At 37.2% G+C, this 19,590-nt stretch overlaps 1 protein-coding gene across 2 annotated transcripts in view; it reads right to left on the bottom strand.

Annotated features, from left to right (window-relative positions):
- Positions 1–5,078: 5,078 nt before the first annotated feature.
- Positions 5,079–19,590, bottom strand: part of LOC124721383 (transketolase) — a 161,136-nt gene continuing 146,624 nt past the window's right edge. For both annotated transcript variants that reach the window (XM_047246317.1, XM_047246318.1), the window contains exons 9-11: positions 7,066–7,205; positions 5,562–5,793; positions 5,079–5,329 (exon numbers count right to left, since the gene is read on the bottom strand). In XM_047246317.1, the coding sequence (XP_047102273.1) occupies positions 5,163–5,329; positions 5,562–5,793; positions 7,066–7,205 (539 nt within the window). In that variant the 3' untranslated portion in view covers positions 5,079–5,162. The remainder of the gene's footprint in view (positions 5,330–5,561; positions 5,794–7,065; positions 7,206–19,590) is intronic.

Here is a 19,590-nt window from a genome sequence, read left to right as displayed (position 1 = left end):
AATACAGGAAGGCGTCAGCCAACTGACGCAACTGACACACATGGAACAACGCACAGCGTTCAGCCTGGAACAGCTCATGCATTACCATGAATCTGACAATGACCTTCTGTTTTGGATTGTGATGGAGGATGAAACGTTGGTCAACCATTACACGCCCGAATAGAAGGCCGCATCCGTGGAGTGGAAACATCTGTCATCGCCTGTCCAAAAGAAGTTCAAAAGCACTCCGTCTGCAGGTAAAGTGCTACTCACAGTTTTCTGGGACGCCAAAGGAGCTTTGCTGCTGGATTAACTGCAGGATGCGACCATCAATGCTGCACGGTATTGTGCCACTCTGTCGAAATTGAAAGAGGTGATTTGGAAAAAGTGGCCTGGCCTTCTCAGGTCTGGTGTTCTTCTGTTTGATGACAATGTGAGAGCACACACGGCGACGGCAATGCAAAACCATATTGCAACTCTGGGTTGAGAGCGCCTACACCATCCACCTTACAGTCCATCTGTTTTCTGCTTTGAAGAAGACTCTTGGGCGAAGGCGCTTTAGCAGCAATGCTGACATCAAACAAGCCATTCAACGCTTCTTCCATATGCCATGTCCTGATTTTTTCCTGGCGCGCTTTTTGAAGCTTATAAAGCGATATGACAAATGTCTCAATGTACTTGGAAATTATGTAGAAAAACAAAGATATGTCATTTTTAATGTCTCATTCTCTTTTTTTTTTCCTTTCACACACAACTCAACAGGGGAAACATTTTCCAACTCCCCCATGTACAAAACAATTTTTGTAATTTTCTTTGGAAACTAGATCCATACTATGCTTAACTTACAAATGAAACACATTAATAGTGTAGTTATGGCTATTAATTAGCTAGCAAACTTAAAACTCATTTTCTTCAAATTCATCATTTTGGCACTTAGAGCCTTTTTCTATTTCAAGTTTTCAATTTTTACTATTAAATCTAAATAATATGAAGCACAGTTAGAAGAGAAATGGTTAAGTCTATTAGGGAACAAGATGATTAGTAATTGAGGATAATTAACAAATGATAAATGACAACAAACACAAAGCACACTTCTTTAACAATCACTCCCTAACCGAGAAACATTTATGGGCAGGTCAAAAGAAAAAGCATTGCAATGTTTTTGGCAATCTGTACCACAAGCATTTACTCAGTTTGAAATTACTCCAACTTCTTCCAGGTAAACCCGGTAAATAATTAACTCTAATTCTATGGGGTTGATATGATTGACAGAAAATTTTTAAAAACATGTCGCTCTGAAATAGCTACTGTATTTAATTCCAGACACCACAGTATGCTATAATTAAACATGTGCTTAAGGATGGTAGTAGTATAGATATTACTACCAACCATATTCAGTATTTAATTACCTTAAGTTTTACAATATGTCTAATTTAAGAATGGATGAACATACCTGCTAATATAAGATCCTGAGTCAATCATGATTTGGAGTCTTCTTCACTGAATATGTTATCTGTCATTTCACTGACTGTATATCAAAATATCTGAATGAGGAGATTTCACCTACCGCAATTTTTTGTTGTCTGTGCAAATCATTCTTTTGGAGAAATAAAGTTTATTCAGTTAATGGTTTGTTTCATAAATGATACGAGGCAAGAGTAATGTCAGACTCTTTGTGCAATACTCACAATAAAATCATCATCTGAGTGGACACGAACTACTACTGCATTATTGCACAAGGTTTAATTCTCGGACCACTCTCATTCTTTTTATATGTAAATGATCTGTGATCCTGCACTAGTCAAGCAGAAATAGTGCTTTCTGCTAATCCAAGATTCATAATCAAGCCAAGCAGAGTTGCAACAACATAAGGGGTGATAAATGAAACATTCAGAAGTATTATCAACTGATTTTTGGTAAACTGAAGTAGTAGTAATACATTCATCTCTGTGCAAGGCAAGATGCATTAATGACAACAATCAACACCTACACCTACACCTGGCAAAGCACTGAAGTGCATGGCAGACGGTACTTTCCATTGTAAAAGTTATTGGGGTTTCTTCCCACTCCATTCACAAATGGAGCACTGGATGAATGATTGTTTAAATGTGCATGCTGCAACTGATCTAATCTTGTCCTCACAGTTGATATGTAGGAAGTCTTAGCATATGGCAAAGGTTCACAACTTATATCCGGTTCTCGAAACTTTGTAAGTGGGGTTTAATGGGGTAGTTTTCATCAATCTTCAAGAGTCTGCCAGTTTAGTTTCTTCAGCACCTCTGTGACACTCCCATGGGTTAAACAAAACTTTGACCATTTGTGATGCTCTTCTCTGTATATGCTCAATATCCCCTCTTAGTCCTATTTGTCATGGGTTCCGCACACTTGAGCAATATTTTAGAATGGAATGCAAAAGTGATTTGCAAGCAAAACTGATCCTCTAGTGATTTGTAAGCAATCTCCTATGTAGACTCATTGCATTTCCCCAGTATTCTACCAATAGTCTTTCTTTATAAGTTTCTTTACAGTGACTATGCAGGGGAGGGTCCTTCCCATTATGAACTGTCCTGGGTACATTCCTAGCCCATACATGGTCAAGCATTCTTTTAACTTGAGCCGTAGTTACTCTACATGGTCCTGTCCTGTGCTGTGCTGAAAGTTTCAGGTTCCTCATCAAGATATGACATTACTGCCTCTCTTGCTTGCTTGACATGTAAATCTTTCTACTTGCTTCAGTAGCCCTTTGTACTTTGGTAATCATTGTTTCCACAACCATATCATGGTCACTGATACCTGTTTTTATGTGGACATCCTCAAAGAGGCAGGTCTATTTTGACATTATTGTGTGTGAGGTTCTAAACAATCACAGGTAGTTTTCAGAGAAAGTATTTAGTAATGTTGTACAGGTTGTCTTGTCATGCCCACTACTAACAAAACTAATTTTCCCAATTGATTGTTGGACGATTAAAGTCTCCACTGATAATATCAGCACGATTGGGAAACTTACACATAAGCGAAAAGACATTTTCTCTAATTTAGCATTTTATTCCCACCCCTGGCTTGCCCAAACAATCTCTCATTCCCTCCAATTTTCTATCTATCTGGATTTGAGAGTCTTGTCCGTTGTGACAAATGCACCACCTCTAGTTCCCATTAGCTGTTTCAATACACACTTTAATTTTCCCCAAAAATCTCACTACTACCAATTTCAAGTTTCAACCAGCTTTCTGTACCTATTATGTGAATTTTATTGCTTTTTCAGGAGAACTTAAAGCTCTGGCACTTTGTTGTAAATGCTTCAGTAGTGAACTACAAGGATTTTAATGTCCTCACCAGTGGAAGGGACGGCATTCTTTTAAATCTTACACTTGTACTTCTGGGTCTCAAACAACTGTCTTGATCTGGACTGGATAAAGAGTTGCCCAATTTTTTTTTAACACACAAGTTCAGCCATCTCTCTGGGCAGCAGCCTCTGATACACAGCACACACCTGACCCATTTAGGACGACTCTACAGTTCTAAACCCTACAGACCAGTAAAGTCTATGTTCTCACAGAAACTTCAAAGTCTCTGGTTCAGTCCTTCCACTCAACTGAGAACAGAGGGCGACCATCTGTTCTGGGGACTATGCTGCACACTATCAGCTTCGTTTAAACTCCCTGGTCAAGGTTCGTCTCATCATCATCATCATCATCATCATCGATCATATTATTATTATTATTATTATTATTATTATTATTATTATTATTATTATTATTATTATTTCTTTACTTTCTCAGACGTTAAGTCTGGTTAAAAATGGAAAATGACGCGGACCTTCATCAAGCGTCACTTCCTTTTAACTTTACGGTATATGTTACATTGCATTTAGGAACTTTCGGGTAGTTTAACAAGTGTCAATAATTACAGATTTCTGTAGTTATATATACAAGTTTGGATGTAGCTGTATTGCATTGATGTACTGGTGGATATTGTGTGGTATGACTCCTGCAGTTGATAGTATAATTGGTATAATGTCAACTTTATCCTGATGCCACATGTCCTTGACTTCCTCAACCAGTTGGATGTATTTTTCAATTTTTTCTCCCGTTTTATTTTGTATATTTGTTGTATTGGGTATGGATATTTCAATTAGTTGTGTTAATTTCTTCTTTTTATTGGTGAGTATGATGTCAGGTTTGTTATGTGGTGTTGTTTTATCTGTTATAATGGTTCTGTTCCAGTATAATTTGTATTCATCATTCTCCAGTACATTATTATATTATATTATTATATTATTATTGTTATTAAGCAAAGGGAAAGGAAATAAGTAAAACATATCATTCAAAATTCATGGGTGTGTATATTAATCAGAACTTCAATTAGAAATCAGATCTTATAGACCTCCTCAAACATTTGAGTTCATGCACATTTACTCTATGTGTAACTTCTGATACTGGTGATTAAAGCAGTAGAAAATTAGTTTACAAATAGCCTCTCCACTATCCGCAACTTAACCTTACTCTTACACAGAAAGGACATTGAGTTTTGGCAACTTACTTGTGGATTTAGAGTGATGGCAGTAACTAAAGTGTTTGTTTGTTTGGGAAAACAAATAAAACAGAAACAAACAAAACAAAAACAAACAAAACAAACAGCTCCTTCTTCACCTGCTACAAATCTGACTCTTCGATTGTATGTATGTGGTTTGGTTATATTTATCAATTTTTGTAGAGGACTAGGATTCAAAGAGGAACGATGTAGTCCTGTAAATGACCCACATGTAGCCATGTTTTCACAGAACAAAATTATCTTATTTGTAAATCTACTGACGTGTTCAACATCATAACGCATTTTCACAACTATGATCCACTGAACACAGAATTTCATTGTACAAGGAATATGTGAACATACCATACCTTACTTACTACAAAGCACAGGGGTATGGGATATAGAGAACCTGTAAACAATCAACTTACACCAAATACAATATCTCTGAGAGTGTACCTATATTTTGCCAAAATTTCTTTACCTTCAACAACATATTACTTTATTAGGTTTAATAAACACAATCTACATCCCATCCAAATTTTAGCAAACACATAATAAAAAACACGCAATAATGTTGGACATCTTTTATTGCCTTTCTCTCAATGACAGAAATAAGGAATGTAAACTGACAATGTAACAGTGTGCACAGCTCCTTAATGAAGAAGGGAGTTAACTGCTTTTGTAATGCACTTGGCCCCAATTCCGAACTGTTCCAGCAATACATCTGAAGGCCCAGACCTTGGAATGCCTGTAACTGCCAACTTCTTCACAGTAATATTTTCCTGAGCTACAACAGAGAGGACTGCTTCACCAATTCCACCTGTAAATACACAAATTTTCATAGTAACCCAAACACATGTAGATCATAGGAAAAGTCATGTCATTAAGAACACATGTTGGTAATATTTTGAATTGCTGTCTTAATTAAATTCAACAAATATTTTGGTAATCAACTGTTGCGAGAACCTGTAGCAGAGCGTCACATCGGGAACCTACTGACTATAAATACAAGAACAAAAGGTTCATAAAACTCAATACAGTTTCTTACAAACCTTCAGGATAGTGGTCCTCCACAGTAACTATTTTGTTGCCTGCAGCTTTTGCATTCTTGATTATAGCTTCAGCATCAAGAGGTTTTATCGTAAAAGGGTCAAGAACTCTGACATGAATTCCTGATTTTGCAAGTTCATCAGCTGCTTTGAGGGCTTCATATAGTGTGACTCCAGCACCAATAATTAGAACTTTGTCATTGGAACTTTGTTTCAGAATGTGAGCTTTTCCAACCTAAGGAAAAGGAAAATCAATGAGACGCAAATAGTGACATTCCATACACAAAACTTGAGCAATGAAGTGCTAATGAGATTCTGATTTCAAAAGGTAATGCAATAAAATTACCATACAAAATAAACTGCAACCAGTTAAATAAGGACTACTGTTAACTAAAATTTTGTACTTTACCAATAATTTTCAAAAGACAAGAATGAACAAATCTATGACAACATTATGAAATGGATAGTTGATACTCACCATATAGCAGAGATTCTGAGTTGCAAATAGTCACAACAGAAAGACTGTCTATGTGAGTTTTCAGCAAACAAGGCCTTTGTTGGAAATGGGGGCGCACGCACGCATGCACAAAAACCACAGTCCCTGCTGCTGAGGCCAGCAGCCAGAAACTGTTCGTGTGTGAGAGTTGTGGTTTGTTGTGCCTATCTGTGACTCAGCATCTCCACTATATGGTGAGTAGCAATGATCCTTTTCATAACAGTGTTACATTCAATTCCATTGTTTCAAATCTACTATGAGTTCCGCCTGCTGTAATTCCACAGCAGACAGATCTGTATAAAGTCACTCTGGAACAGTGGAATAATAAAAACCACTTTTTAAAAATGAGGTGGTTACATTTTTCCACTTTGTCCTACACAGTAGGACTATCAGTACGAAGTTAGCGATAGTTAATAAGAGTGCATTAACTGCACATAAAACTGCAACCTTCATTGATGCTACTTTTCCTAATTTCTTTGCTCCCTTCTATTTTACTAACAAATTAAACATCACTTCTCAGCCATTCCTTACTGATTGATGCTCTCTTACTGCAATCAATCACTCATTCATTCACTCACTCACTCACTCACTCACTCAATCCAATCCAATCCAATCCAATCCAATCCAATCACTCACTCACTTTCATAATTTAACTCCATTTTTCCATGCATTCCCTTTATTTCATTGCAATGTGCATGCATGCTCCTTTAACAAACTGGATTTGTTTTTCATTGAGAGATGTATTGAAGGTTGTGAGCACACTCTGTGGTTCACAATGTGTGAATTACTGGAGAAAACTAAGGGAAACCAATAGTAACAAGTTAACAGGCTGTGATTGTATCCAATGAACAAGCTATTTCCAATACAGCTTCTAAGCAAATTATTTATACCTAACACCAGTTGTTTATAGGAAACAATTACAGTATCATACTTCAAATAAAAAAATATCATTTTTTAATAAACAGAACAAAAAAATTAATAACTTTGACTCGAATATTCTCCTTTACTTACCTGGAAATTTTCATCATTCTTGTACAATACCGATGTGGATGGACGGGACGTACGAATGAAACAAACTCCTTTAGTATTTGCAGCCAGCTCAACAGCACGTTCACAACTGACTGCATCACTTGGATAAAACACAGTTGACCCTGTTAACATACTACCAATTAATGTCTCAGGAAAAGAAGACGAGCAGACAACTAAATATCAGTACCTTTCTCCAAAGGTGCAAACACATTGGCATGGTGTCAACAAATCCATAACCAAGTTCTTCACCGTGTGGTGCTACATCGATTTTTAAGTCCTCATTGTAATGCCTTATGATCCATTATTTGATTTGTGAGAAAACTTCTGGTGCAGTAAACAATGCGGGAAACTGCAGACTGTATAGAATGGTTTAGTTACATCAAAGTTGACTAACGGGCTCAATAACCGGTTGTTGAAACAATGCTCAAGCAGTATTTAGAGGGGATTTGAAATTTTATCATTTCCAATAAGATTATTTTCTAATTATTCCCACAATAAGTTCATCAGTACCCCATATGAAAAAATTTTGGCATTAAATTTCAGTCTCCTAGCCATCACTTTTTATTCACGTGTGCTCACCACAGTGACTAATTGTATTGATCTTCATATTGTACCACATACAGACATCATTACAATGAAAAACATGACAGTATTTGTATTAATTTACAATCCGTGTTCATGGCTTGGCAGGACACAGATTCAACATATTGGCAATATAACTTGTACTGTCAATGTTTAAAACAGATTTCCTTACGAACTCCACATTACAACATTTTGACACTACTTTTCTTTTAATATTGAATGCTGTACCATATTGCACAGAACTTGGGTATGGATTATTTGACACACCAGTATATGTTTGTCAAGATAAGTATAGAAGTTCTACCATCTTTTACATTAAAACTTTAAAGGAGCAGGTTGAATAAAAAACAGTATGAAGTTGCAAATGTCACTGGAATGAAATGGCAATTAAAAAGAGAAAAGCACACAACAGCATGGAAATTATTGAAGCCCATTTATAAATAAAAAGGTTAGGGGGTGGGCAATGAAGTATCAAACTGCCACTCTCAGACAAATCTTAAAGAGACTGTCACTATTATCATAACCAACTTTTGCCATAATGTCCCCTGTATAGGCAAAGTCTCAGCCTTAAATATCTGGGCCTTACACTCAATGAAGGAATAACAACAAAATTTGTAGCACCACTACCAAAAGCATCACACTTAACCATATTGGTGTTTTCCCACTAAAGACTGGTGACAAATTATCAAATTTAATTAGCAACAGCTAAACCCATCGAGGATATCATTGGTGCAAAATGAAAGGTTATCTTTAGCTTCTTTCAATATCAGGTAAATTTGCATCTCTTAGTATACTGAACATTGTTTCACAGGTGTAGTTCCGTAGCACTCTTCAAACAAGGGGTGCTACAAAGGTTTTATAATTCACACTAATGTTCAATACACAAAAACACAAGGTTGTAAAGCCAACAACCGCACACACAGGCATCAACTGAAGTGGTATTAAAAAATGTATCTCGTCCCATAGGAGACTAGCTTACAGAATGATCTACCAGGTCAGAATGTCAATTGGCAATATACCATAGAGGGACACCTCAAACCCACAGGTTACAGCTTTTTAAATGGGAGCTCCCAACAACTGTTTCAATTTTTCTGAAGCATTCTCTAACATTTACCACTTAATCTCTGTATTTGTTATTAACTATCTTTACAAATAACAAAACTTATTTACACTCTTCCACACAAGCCCTAATATACATGTAGTTGCTGAACTATAACTGAAGTGTAAATAACAGTGTGTGAAATTTACGATGAGGAGTTGCTTCCAAATTTTAACAACATACTACTACAAATATTCACAACTAAATAACTGTATAGTTTAAAACTATCTGTCTGTTGCCAGTTAGAGTCACTTCTAGAAGAGAAAGGAAAGTTGAAGAGGAAGTAAATTCTCTTCAAACATTGAGCTCTAAAATAAATTTTGGAATATTGTACCACAACAGAACTTAATGAAATGAAAGCTATGAAATCTGTAAATTTCTGACAGTTCATTGCAGAGGAAACTCAAATATGATAACCAAAACCTTAATGGAAGTTGGAACTGAAGTGTGCACACAAGCAAATTATTAGTGATTTTTACAAGAACGAAGTTCTCAAAGGAAGCTTAAAAATTGAGGTTAATTCTTTTTGATGAGGCTCCTGCATCCTTTCATGTCAGTTACACAACTTTTGTTATGAAGCAGGTAAAAGAAAATATTTTTGCTGTGAATGGAAGAAAGAAGATATGCAGTATTAGATTATTCACAATTTCATTTCTATAATATTTAAGTTAATGGCAAAAAACAGGACATACAGAAGAAAAAAAATACTAGCAATTAATGAGAAGCTGGGAATTACAAATAGAGCCACTTGAGAAATTAAGATTTTTCACAAGGGGAGCCTGTTAATGACACAAAGACTTTTCACTGAGAAATTTATCAAGATTATATTTTGCATCAGGTCAATTGGCAGCAAAATAAAGTGTATTTAAAATATGATGCAAGCACAGTGTACCTGTTCGGGAACCGACACCCACACAAGCACGCCCCAGTCACATGATGCTCCAGCCTGATGCCAGGACAGTATGGCAGCCGGCATATCAGTTTTAGACAACAAACTAGAAGAATTACAGGGGGCCTCAGAAAATATTTTACAACATTTAGCATTTCAGACTGCTGTGCCAGCAACATCTGCTCACTGAGCTGCACTAATTCAGACTGATACCTTGCAAAGGAAATGCAGTGCACCAGCTAACCAATTCACATACTGCTGCTCAACATTAGTGCTGGAACAGCCTACTGCAGTTTATGTGCTAGACTATGCTCTTTTTTACAGACTAACAACACTTAAATTTACCAGATATGAACTCTCAGAACAATTTAAATTCGCTGTACGGTGTGGAAACACATGTGGTATGCAATTAATCTAACAGAAGTGACTGTTCTATCATTTCCCCATCAAACTAACTTGTGATAGGTAAGTGAACAATACATTGCAATTTTTCTTTACACACACACACATATATATATATATATATATATATATATATATATATATATATATATATATATATATATATATATATATATATATATAACAACTTAAGTTACTTCATGTAGGACAATCCGAGAGCACACACAGAAACAAAATGTCTACGACAGACCTAAAAGGCATTTTTTATGGTAGCAACTAAACCAACATTGAGCTACAGTATCTGAAATGATCAGCTGATGCACTACCATTATTTTTTTAAAGGTTTTAGTCAGAGTTTGTGCACAGTTTGAAAGTGCTAAATGGCACAATTATTTTATATTACTTTTTTGTGTGGTGATCCCAACTAATCCAGTCAATTCAACTAAAATCGATATGCTGCCTACCACATTGTCCAAGTATCAAGTCTCAGTGTCATGTGTAGGGTTCCCATTCATACCCACTTTTCCAGAACAGTTCCAAGTTTTAACAAAACGTCATGGTGTCCTCAAACACTCTTAGGGGAGAGACAGAAATGTCCCAGATTGTCATTTTATGTAATGTAACCTTTTGTACCTTTCTAAACTAAGCACCTTTCTTCATCTGAAGTTTTGGATCATCAGCATTCACACTAAAAGATGAAATTAGTTGTCAAATATGATATTGTATCAATTCTTTCAGAAACTTTACAGTACCACAACCTTGTTGTGAACTGCATGTGTTCTGACTTTGGTGTGTTGGTGGCAATGACTTAGATAATAATAAGATTCATAAATTGCTATTTTAATCATTGGGAACAAGTGCAAACTAAACAGTAAGATACAGCACAAAATCCAGTTTATTAAAGGACATGGAGAGACCACTGTATGTACAGCTTGCGGTGTGAAATCTATCACTGGACACTGAGGATGCACAATGGTTGTGTCACTAAGTTCAACAAAGCTGCCCATCAGATGAACTCTTCAATATCAAAAACTGGTAACTATTTATCAGTTACAGTAGTTTCAGAGAGAGAGAAGAGACTGCCAGCACAAGAGAGCATTCGCATATCACACAGTGATGCACAACCAGAGCTTCTAAGTCCATGGATTGCACAACTGACTTTGTCAAATCACTGTTCAACAAGTAGTTCACCTGCTCGCAGACAAAAATCTGCCAGGAAGTTTCAAAAACCAAATTGATTATGTAAAATATTTGATCAGACTAACATATACAACTCATGATTCAATTCCATCAACAAGTCTCTTCTCAATGTGACTGCACCATTTACTATCAAATAAATAACAAAGGAATCACACTATTTCATTGATGAAAGATTCTTCCAGCCATGTGTACTTAAAGTGGATTCATTTAGTGGTTAGGTTTTACCATACAGATAAAGATGTTTTAATATGAGTGTTGTAGTGGGTGAAATGTGATGCTAAAAGAGCAGAGCATTTGATGTAATATGTCTTAGGATTCTGAAAGATTTGATCTTCAGAAAGATCAGCAGCAATTTTGACTCAACACTATTACTAACTATAGAGAAAAAAGTAAAGGTAGAATGACTAAGCTGCAAGAAAAAGTGTCACAGTAATTTAATAGACGTAGGATGTCCTTGTCCTATTATGCGCAATGTTGTCCAAACTGGCACAGACAGATTACCCACTGATACAAAGCACACAATTGGTGGAATTAACCATTTCCATATTTATGCTGCACATTTTGAAAAACTAAAATCATTCTGCAAATTCACTTAAGTGGATCACAAGAAACTAAGGTCATAATAAAACTAGATAGTTATCTCTTCTACCAGCTGTTTAAAGAGTCGGATGTTTCCCAAGCATTAAAATGATACAAGTATTTTCTGTCCCTTGGAAAGGGTCTTAGTACCCTGAATTTTTTTTCTCCTCCAAATATCCACTCTGTCCTAGCCTACAGTTCCTTTCAAGAAGCCAGCTACGTATTTTTTTCCACAGCTTTCAGTGCACTGAAGAATAAAATATAGCTCTAATTGATATTCCAAACAAAATAAATATGCTGCTTAGCAAATCAGGAGTCAGAAAATCAAACATTTGAAATCTGTAGCAAAACAGCAGCTACACGAGTTGAAAATGAGGGGCTACTAACATCATCAGTTCAATGGAATCACCACAGTTTTCTATGTACCTGCACTGGATACATTCTTGAATAGTGTGAAAACTTACGGAATCTCTGCAGCCAACGGAATTGATTGCCCTGAAGAAAACTATCAGCTGTAATATTTTTGTGAAGTCCAGTGCCATGAACTTCATTATGGATGAAACAGAACCATTTGAAAAGTAGTGTTGTGTAAATAAATACTGTGGAGATAAACTGTGGGCTGGAAGGGGAACTCAAATGTTCGTGTCACTGAAAAATGACATTACATTTTTACTCTTTTTACAATGAGCAAGTATGCCTAAAACTTATCAGAAGCTTGGTTGAAATTTTGCTTCCGTTTCCAGTTCTAAGGCATCTACCAAAAAGATTTTTCAGCAATTAATGCTTTGTGGACAGATGAGGAAAACCAGACAAGCTAAAAATGGTAAATGCTCTGGAAATAATAAAACCTACATTTGTTAGCTTCCTCTGTATGGGCTTCTACAATTTGATACTTAATGAAAAAACTTCTAGAGCAATACACAGCACCAAGAAGTACTCGAGTACCAGTGAATCATACTATCGTCTTTGATGCAAAATTTGTGACATTTATATTTACATCCAAATTGCACATGCAATACTGCTGTTAACAGCAGTGATACAGCAGATTATGCTAAAATAAATTATTACAATGCCAATACTGAAAGTAATCATATGAAGCCCTGATTGTCTTATTTGTCTAGATGTTCTGTGTATTATTTTGAAAATGTCCTGCATTTGGTTAAAAATAATACGATAACCCTAATCAGATCTATATTTTTCTTTGAACTCACCAGTAGGACCTACAACATTCTCAAACTCACCATCTTCATCCTCTCCAAGACTACTATCCAGTTTCTGCCACTGCCCGCATAACTGTAAAAATCATCTAGAGTGTCAGGTGCAAGTGGGCAATATCAGCCCAGAAAGAAACCCGAGTTTGGAAGTATAACTAAGCACTTGGGGCATTACCTCTACAGGCACAACTGTATGGTATAATAATTATTATTTACCAAAATAATGACCGATCAGTGCACTTTTTTCCCTGGAGACTACTGTAAATTTACTAAACAAGAATACAAACATTTTGTTAGCATTTGAAAAACTTTGTACGTTCTTCATCATGTGGACTACAGCACTGAATTTTTTCCTCTGTATCACTCTTCCTCTTATGGAGAAAATTTGCATTTTACACACTGGATCAATTAATGTTCATCTTACACTCACAATAGTTTCTCACAAACAGCTTTGTCAGAGGCTGTCTGAGCCAGAGTCTTCTCACCGTGCCAGTGCTACACTACAACAGCAAGATCAGGCACTCAATATCCATGCTAAATCATAACTTTACACTTTTGTACCTTTAGTAAGGGGGAATGAGTCAATGAGTGGTAAGAAGTGACTGCAACATAACTTATCATACTCACAGAACTACAGTAGGAAGGAGGGAGCAGTATAGCACTGACATAACAATTGATAACATGATTTATAATGTATGCAACTGTCAACACTGGACTTTTATTCACTCCATTTCTGATTACTGGTTTCACATTTTAAACATCTTGTAGAAAGGCCAACAGTAGTAAACATGAAGTGCTGTTATTAAATGGTGTTTCAATTAAGTAAAAATATATGTATATTTTTCACATTTCCTGGACAAGGATTCCCCCCCCCCCCCTTTTTTTTCCTTCACACAAAAAGCAGTAAACAATTTTATCCCTCCCCTTGGAAGTCCTTAAATCACACTTTACCTCCATCTTATATAAAATGCTAAATTAACAAAAAGAGCAATAAATTCTCTTACACAGTTAACATTATTTCCCTATTTCCCCATAATCTGCACTATATGGTTTAAACCCTGGTGGCAAGAGTCATTTCTGAAAAGCAACACCTTTGTAGAAATTTAACTGACTGAGTGCCCATTAATGTTTATTAGAAGAGCAGTTCAAAAGAAGGATGAGCAGTGATACATGATTTCACCAAATGTAAATTTAAGTGCATTTTTTATTCTATCCACACAATAAGAAACAGCTACCAGAAAAACTGGTAGCTTTCCATTTATAGAGCAGAGGCTCAAAATAGCACTGGTTCAGCAGTCTAATAATCTCTAAAAACATTTTGTCAATTAGTCTGAATATTCTCCGCACACAAAACCATGTACCATCCTAATTAAAGCAGCAGCCTAATTATCCTCTGTGAATTTCAATTAATACCAATAAATCTTATGGTTGCGTAGACATATGTCACACAATCAATCAAGCACAGCTCACACAAAATGAAAGAAATAGGAAGGAAGATTAGGATTTAATGTCCTATTGGTTGAGAGATCAGAAGAGACTCAACAGAAGCTCAGATTAGGGAAGGATGGGAAAGGAAACTGGCTGTGTCATTTTCAAAGGAATAAGCCCAGCATTTGCCTTACATTATTTTGGGAAACAATGGATAAACCTAAAATCTGTATGGCCAGACTGGGATTTTAACTACCACCATGCAAGTCCAGTGGCTTAGCACAGTGCCACCTTACTTGTTGCTTGCACAAATGTTGATACAACTGGAGGAGAGATGCTGTGTCCACATCACATGCCCATTTTAATCTTCAGTGCATTACATAACTTACGCATGGCAATTAAGTGTATATATTAGAAAACCTTAGGCCAACATAACTCAGAAGATTAAATATGTTATGCAAACAGTTAACATGAATACACACAAACTTTTTAATAAAAAAATCTTTTTGGGTGGTAATGTAATGTCATGATGGGTGGAATATAAATAATCCTCCCCCAAAGAGGCTGGAGAAAGACCAAAAAATTGGAAATCATCCAAAAAATAGCAATATATTGAGCCATTACGGTAAGAACATACTACGAGGGCGGTTCAGAAAGTAACCTCCAATTGGTCACAGTGCGGGTTGTGGGGGGAGTAGCGACGCCATCAGCGCGTTCACGTACTCAACAGGTCAGTCGGCATCAAGCCGTGGTCGAGTGAACGTCGTACCTGCGCTAGTTTAGTTTTTGTGGCAGTTTGAAATGTGTGCTGCAATAGAAAACCCCGCCAAATGTGAAGTGCGTGCTGTCATAAGGTTTTTTACAGCCAAAGGATATTCTGCAGCAGCTATTCATCGTGAGCTTTGTGCCGTGTACGGACCAAGAGTTATGAGTGAAGGAGTTGTCCGTGAATGGGTACGTTTATTTAAAAGTGGACGAGAAAACCTTCATGATGAAGAGAGGAGTGGTAGACCATCATTGGTGACTGAAGAACTCGTTCAGACAGTTGATGCAAAAGTTCGTGAAAATCGACGTTTCTCAATGTCGGAGTTGTCTACTGGTTTTCCACAGATTTTTAAGACTCTCTTGTACGAGATAGTAACAGCAAGATTGGGTTACCGTAAGTTCTGTGCACGATGGGTGCCCAAAATTCTTACCGACCACCACAAAACTCAAAGAATGGCCTCTGCATTAGACTTTCTGTCACGTTATGAGGACGAAGGAGAACCATTGTTAAACAGAATCGTGACCGGTGACGAAACCTGGATTAAGTACGTGAACCCTGAGACAAAAGAACAATCAAAGATGTGGGCACATAAAAATTCACCTACCAAACCAAGAAAAGCCTCGCAAGATTTTTCTGCCAGAAAACTGATGGCAACAGTGTTTTGGTATGCCAAAGGGGTGTTGTTGGTTGAATTCATGGAACGTGGTACGACCATTAATCAAGACGTGTACTGTGAAACAATAAAAAAGTTACGACGGGCTATACAGAACAAACGCCGTGGTATGCTGACTTCCGGTATCGTTTTTTTGCACGATAACGCCCGTCCTCACTCTGCTCGCAGAACAACGGCCCTTCTTGAGTCCTTCAAGTGGGACGTTATCAATCATCCACCTTACAGCCCAGACCTGGCGCCAAGTGATTATCACCTCTTCACGCATTTGAAGAAATGGCTCGGGTCACAGCGGTTTGATGACGACGAAGAGCTCAAAGATGCGGTCACAGGCTGGCTCCAGGCACAAGCGGGTGATTTTTATGCAGAAGGAATTTCAAAGCTTGTGAAGAGATACGATAAGTGCCTCAATCGCTATGGAGACTATGTAGAAAAATAGTGCAAAGATGTAGTTGTAAGATGTATATATTAAAATATTTTTATTTAACTTGGTGTATTTTTTTAAATCAACCGGAGGTTACTTTCTGAACGGCCCTCGTATTAATACTAACTGCGAAAGTGACCACATCTAATTCACTGCCTTGAGGAATGCAGTCCTCAAGGAAAGTTAAGCAACAGGATTTCACTGACTCCTCCACACAAAGTCAAGCATAGTTCCAAGATCAAAGGGACCATTCATTAGGTGATGCCAGTGCAGGGAAGCTTGTTGTATTAAACTCTTTGACAGTGATTATAAAAAATGGTGGAGTGATCTCTCCCAAACGCATGCTGGAAGTGCTCCCTTGATTATACGATCAAAAAAAAATGCAGTTAACTATTCATTCTAAGATTGAACTTGTGCAGTTGTTTTCAACCTAAAACAGGGGTAGAAAATTTACTGCCTGACAAGAAAAAGTGAAGCACCAGGAGACATGGTTAGATGCCAGTGTAACTTCATATATGTACAAATCATCTATAGGTAGATTAGAGTGCCAAGTCTCAGTGACAGCTGGGATGGCCACCAAAGTACATTAGTGTTGTTCGGGTTTAGTGCTGTTACCAGGCCTGATAGTGTATATTGGGGTACATGAACAGCATTAGATGTTGAGCTATCACTGTCAAGGGGGCAGACAGTGTACTTTTATGATACATCATTATCAGCAGCTGATAAAGAGTTTGAAAGGGCCCTCAATGTGTTTCCCTTTGGCTCACTGGTCAAACCAAGCAAAATCCACAATTGTGGTGCATTCACGTGTAACAGTTGCCCAGTGATTGAGTGCATGGGAATGGAGGAACAGGCGTACTAATCATCAAGGTACCAGTCAACCACATCTGACCACCACAAAGGAGGGTCTCTACTGTGCACCAAGCACTACTTCATGTCCTGGCCAGTACAACAGTACACCTGCATCCTCATGTGCTCTCAGGACACGATATCTTACTGTCATTTTTCAACAGGAAAACACTCATCCACAGACAGAATGTGTGTATGAACTGTGCACGGTTTTGGCATACCACTGTTGCCAGCAAGATCCCCAGATGTGTCCCCAGTAGTATGTGCAGGACCAGCTCAGATATAGTCTGTCGGTAAACTGAAGAGCGAGCGAGTCCCCACTCTGCCAACCTAGCTACGTCACAAGGCGCTTCTACAGGCTGTTTCACAACGTAGTACCGGCCCTGCCGTGGCGTGCGCTTCAAATCTGTGGTGCAGCCATCTACAGATACGTTTATTTTTAGACAAATGCATTGAGACCATAACGAATACAAAAACGATAGCTTCTTCCGAAACACAACATTATAGAGTAAATAATATTAAGATAAGAGCGGAAGTCAGGATTCTACTACAAACATAGAACCAAATGCCTGTTCATGTGAATGTATGTTCCTCTATTGCTATTCATAAAACGAACCCCATATAATGCAATCTGTCTATAGAATTTAATGCTTGTTCTTATTTTGTGTTTCTACTAAAAGGTAGAAGTTTTCTTTGGAGGACTCAAACAGAAATTTATAATTTTGTGTGTTGTATTAGTCCAATTTGCACCACTTTTTTGTCACTGTCTTCGTAAACATGCCTCAAAATTAAGTGTTCAACGTTACGCATATTGGGTATTTACTCTGTTAGCTGTCAGAAAGGTTACATGTGTTTTGGTAGCATTAATGATTTTTTTCTGTATAAAAATAAATTAATGTATTAAATTTTGTTATAAGACTGGAATAAAGTGTATGAAATTTTTATAAATGGTAAATATTGCTTTTGAAGAGCCTGTTATGAGTAAACCAAGTGCAGGCAAGTGGTATAAACATTTCAAAGCAGGCCTTAAAGGACAGCTGTTTTACAAGCATGGATGAGATTAAAAATGCACAGTTAAGAGACTTATAAAGAATCCCAAGGAAACAGTTCCTAATGTGTTTCGGAAATTGGAAAAAGCACTGGCATAAGTGTATAATATGTAATGCGGAATATTTTGAAGAGGATAACATTGCTGTAGATTAACAAATAAAGTTCTTACCAAAAAATAAAAATTAATGTGTGAGCGCACCTCATATGTCAAGCTTTTTGCTTAGAAGTCCAGAATCTGTGTACATGTTTCGAAGGAAATTTCAGCAGTGTTTAGAATAGCTATTGTGCAAATGTTTTAACCAATATGTCTTAGAATCAGGTGAACAGTGGCCGAGATAGAGATTTAGTGTTCCATAAGCATCAAAGGTTTTACATGATTTTGAAACTGTCTGTAACTATGGGTTTGCTCCCAAAATTATTAGTTTTCCTTTGTGACGATGCCATTAAACAATGCAGCTTATTTTTCCATTCCTTACTTATGCGTCCAATTAGGCGAGGCTGACGTTTGCATAAATTGCAGGCCTTTGATTGGGACTGGTAATATTAGCCAACAGTTCTTTTTGGGTCGCCTCTATTACACGCTGTAATAACATTAGAGACAATCGAATGCTCGTTACTCCCCAAATACCTCCTCTTCTTCATATTCTGCACATTTTCTTGCAATGCTATAGACGATTATCCATCACTTCCGGATATAGAAGTACATCTGTAAATATACAAAGTTAACTTACTGACACTGGCAACTAAGATCCCATGAACAGAAACGATGCATATCACTGCACGCCAATCTACGCTGCCAGACACATGACGGGCAACAGATTTTGGGTGCCCCTGTAGGCCGGTGGCAGCGTTCTTCCAGGAAAGGCCACTTCCCCCACCAAAAGCGCTGCTCGCTCTTGAGTTTACAGAGACTGTAACTCCATTCTAGTGTCTTTATCCACAATATCAAGAACCAGTTACAACAGTTGTGGGTCTGCCTGAATCAAGGGAGGATACAATGGCTTTATAACACCCTTCCCAACCAAATTAGTGCCTGCATCCATGCCAGAGGGAACAGAATATCAGATTGACAAGTGGACTCTTACTGCTAAGTTCTTTGTAAATTTGATTATTTTTTAATCACTGCAATTGCAATACCTCTCCTCTCAACCCGTGAAGTTTCATTTTGTTGTCGTCTCCCCTTCAGAGTGCTTCACTTTTGTCAGGTAGTGTATATCACTTTGCAAACAAACTTAAAATTAATGATTCAGGAGGGTTACTGTGTGCAATACATATGAAACACACACACACAAAACTGCAAACTGTAACTCTGCTCAAATCATAAATGCATATTTATGCAGCTTTAAAGCGGATGT

Source organism: Schistocerca piceifrons, chromosome X (assembly GCF_021461385.2).
Source record: "Schistocerca piceifrons isolate TAMUIC-IGC-003096 chromosome X, iqSchPice1.1, whole genome shotgun sequence".
Lineage (NCBI taxonomy): Eukaryota > Metazoa > Arthropoda > Insecta > Orthoptera > Acrididae > Schistocerca > Schistocerca piceifrons.
Note: the sequence above shows the minus strand (reverse complement) of the source record. Positions and strands in the feature narration are given on the sequence as shown.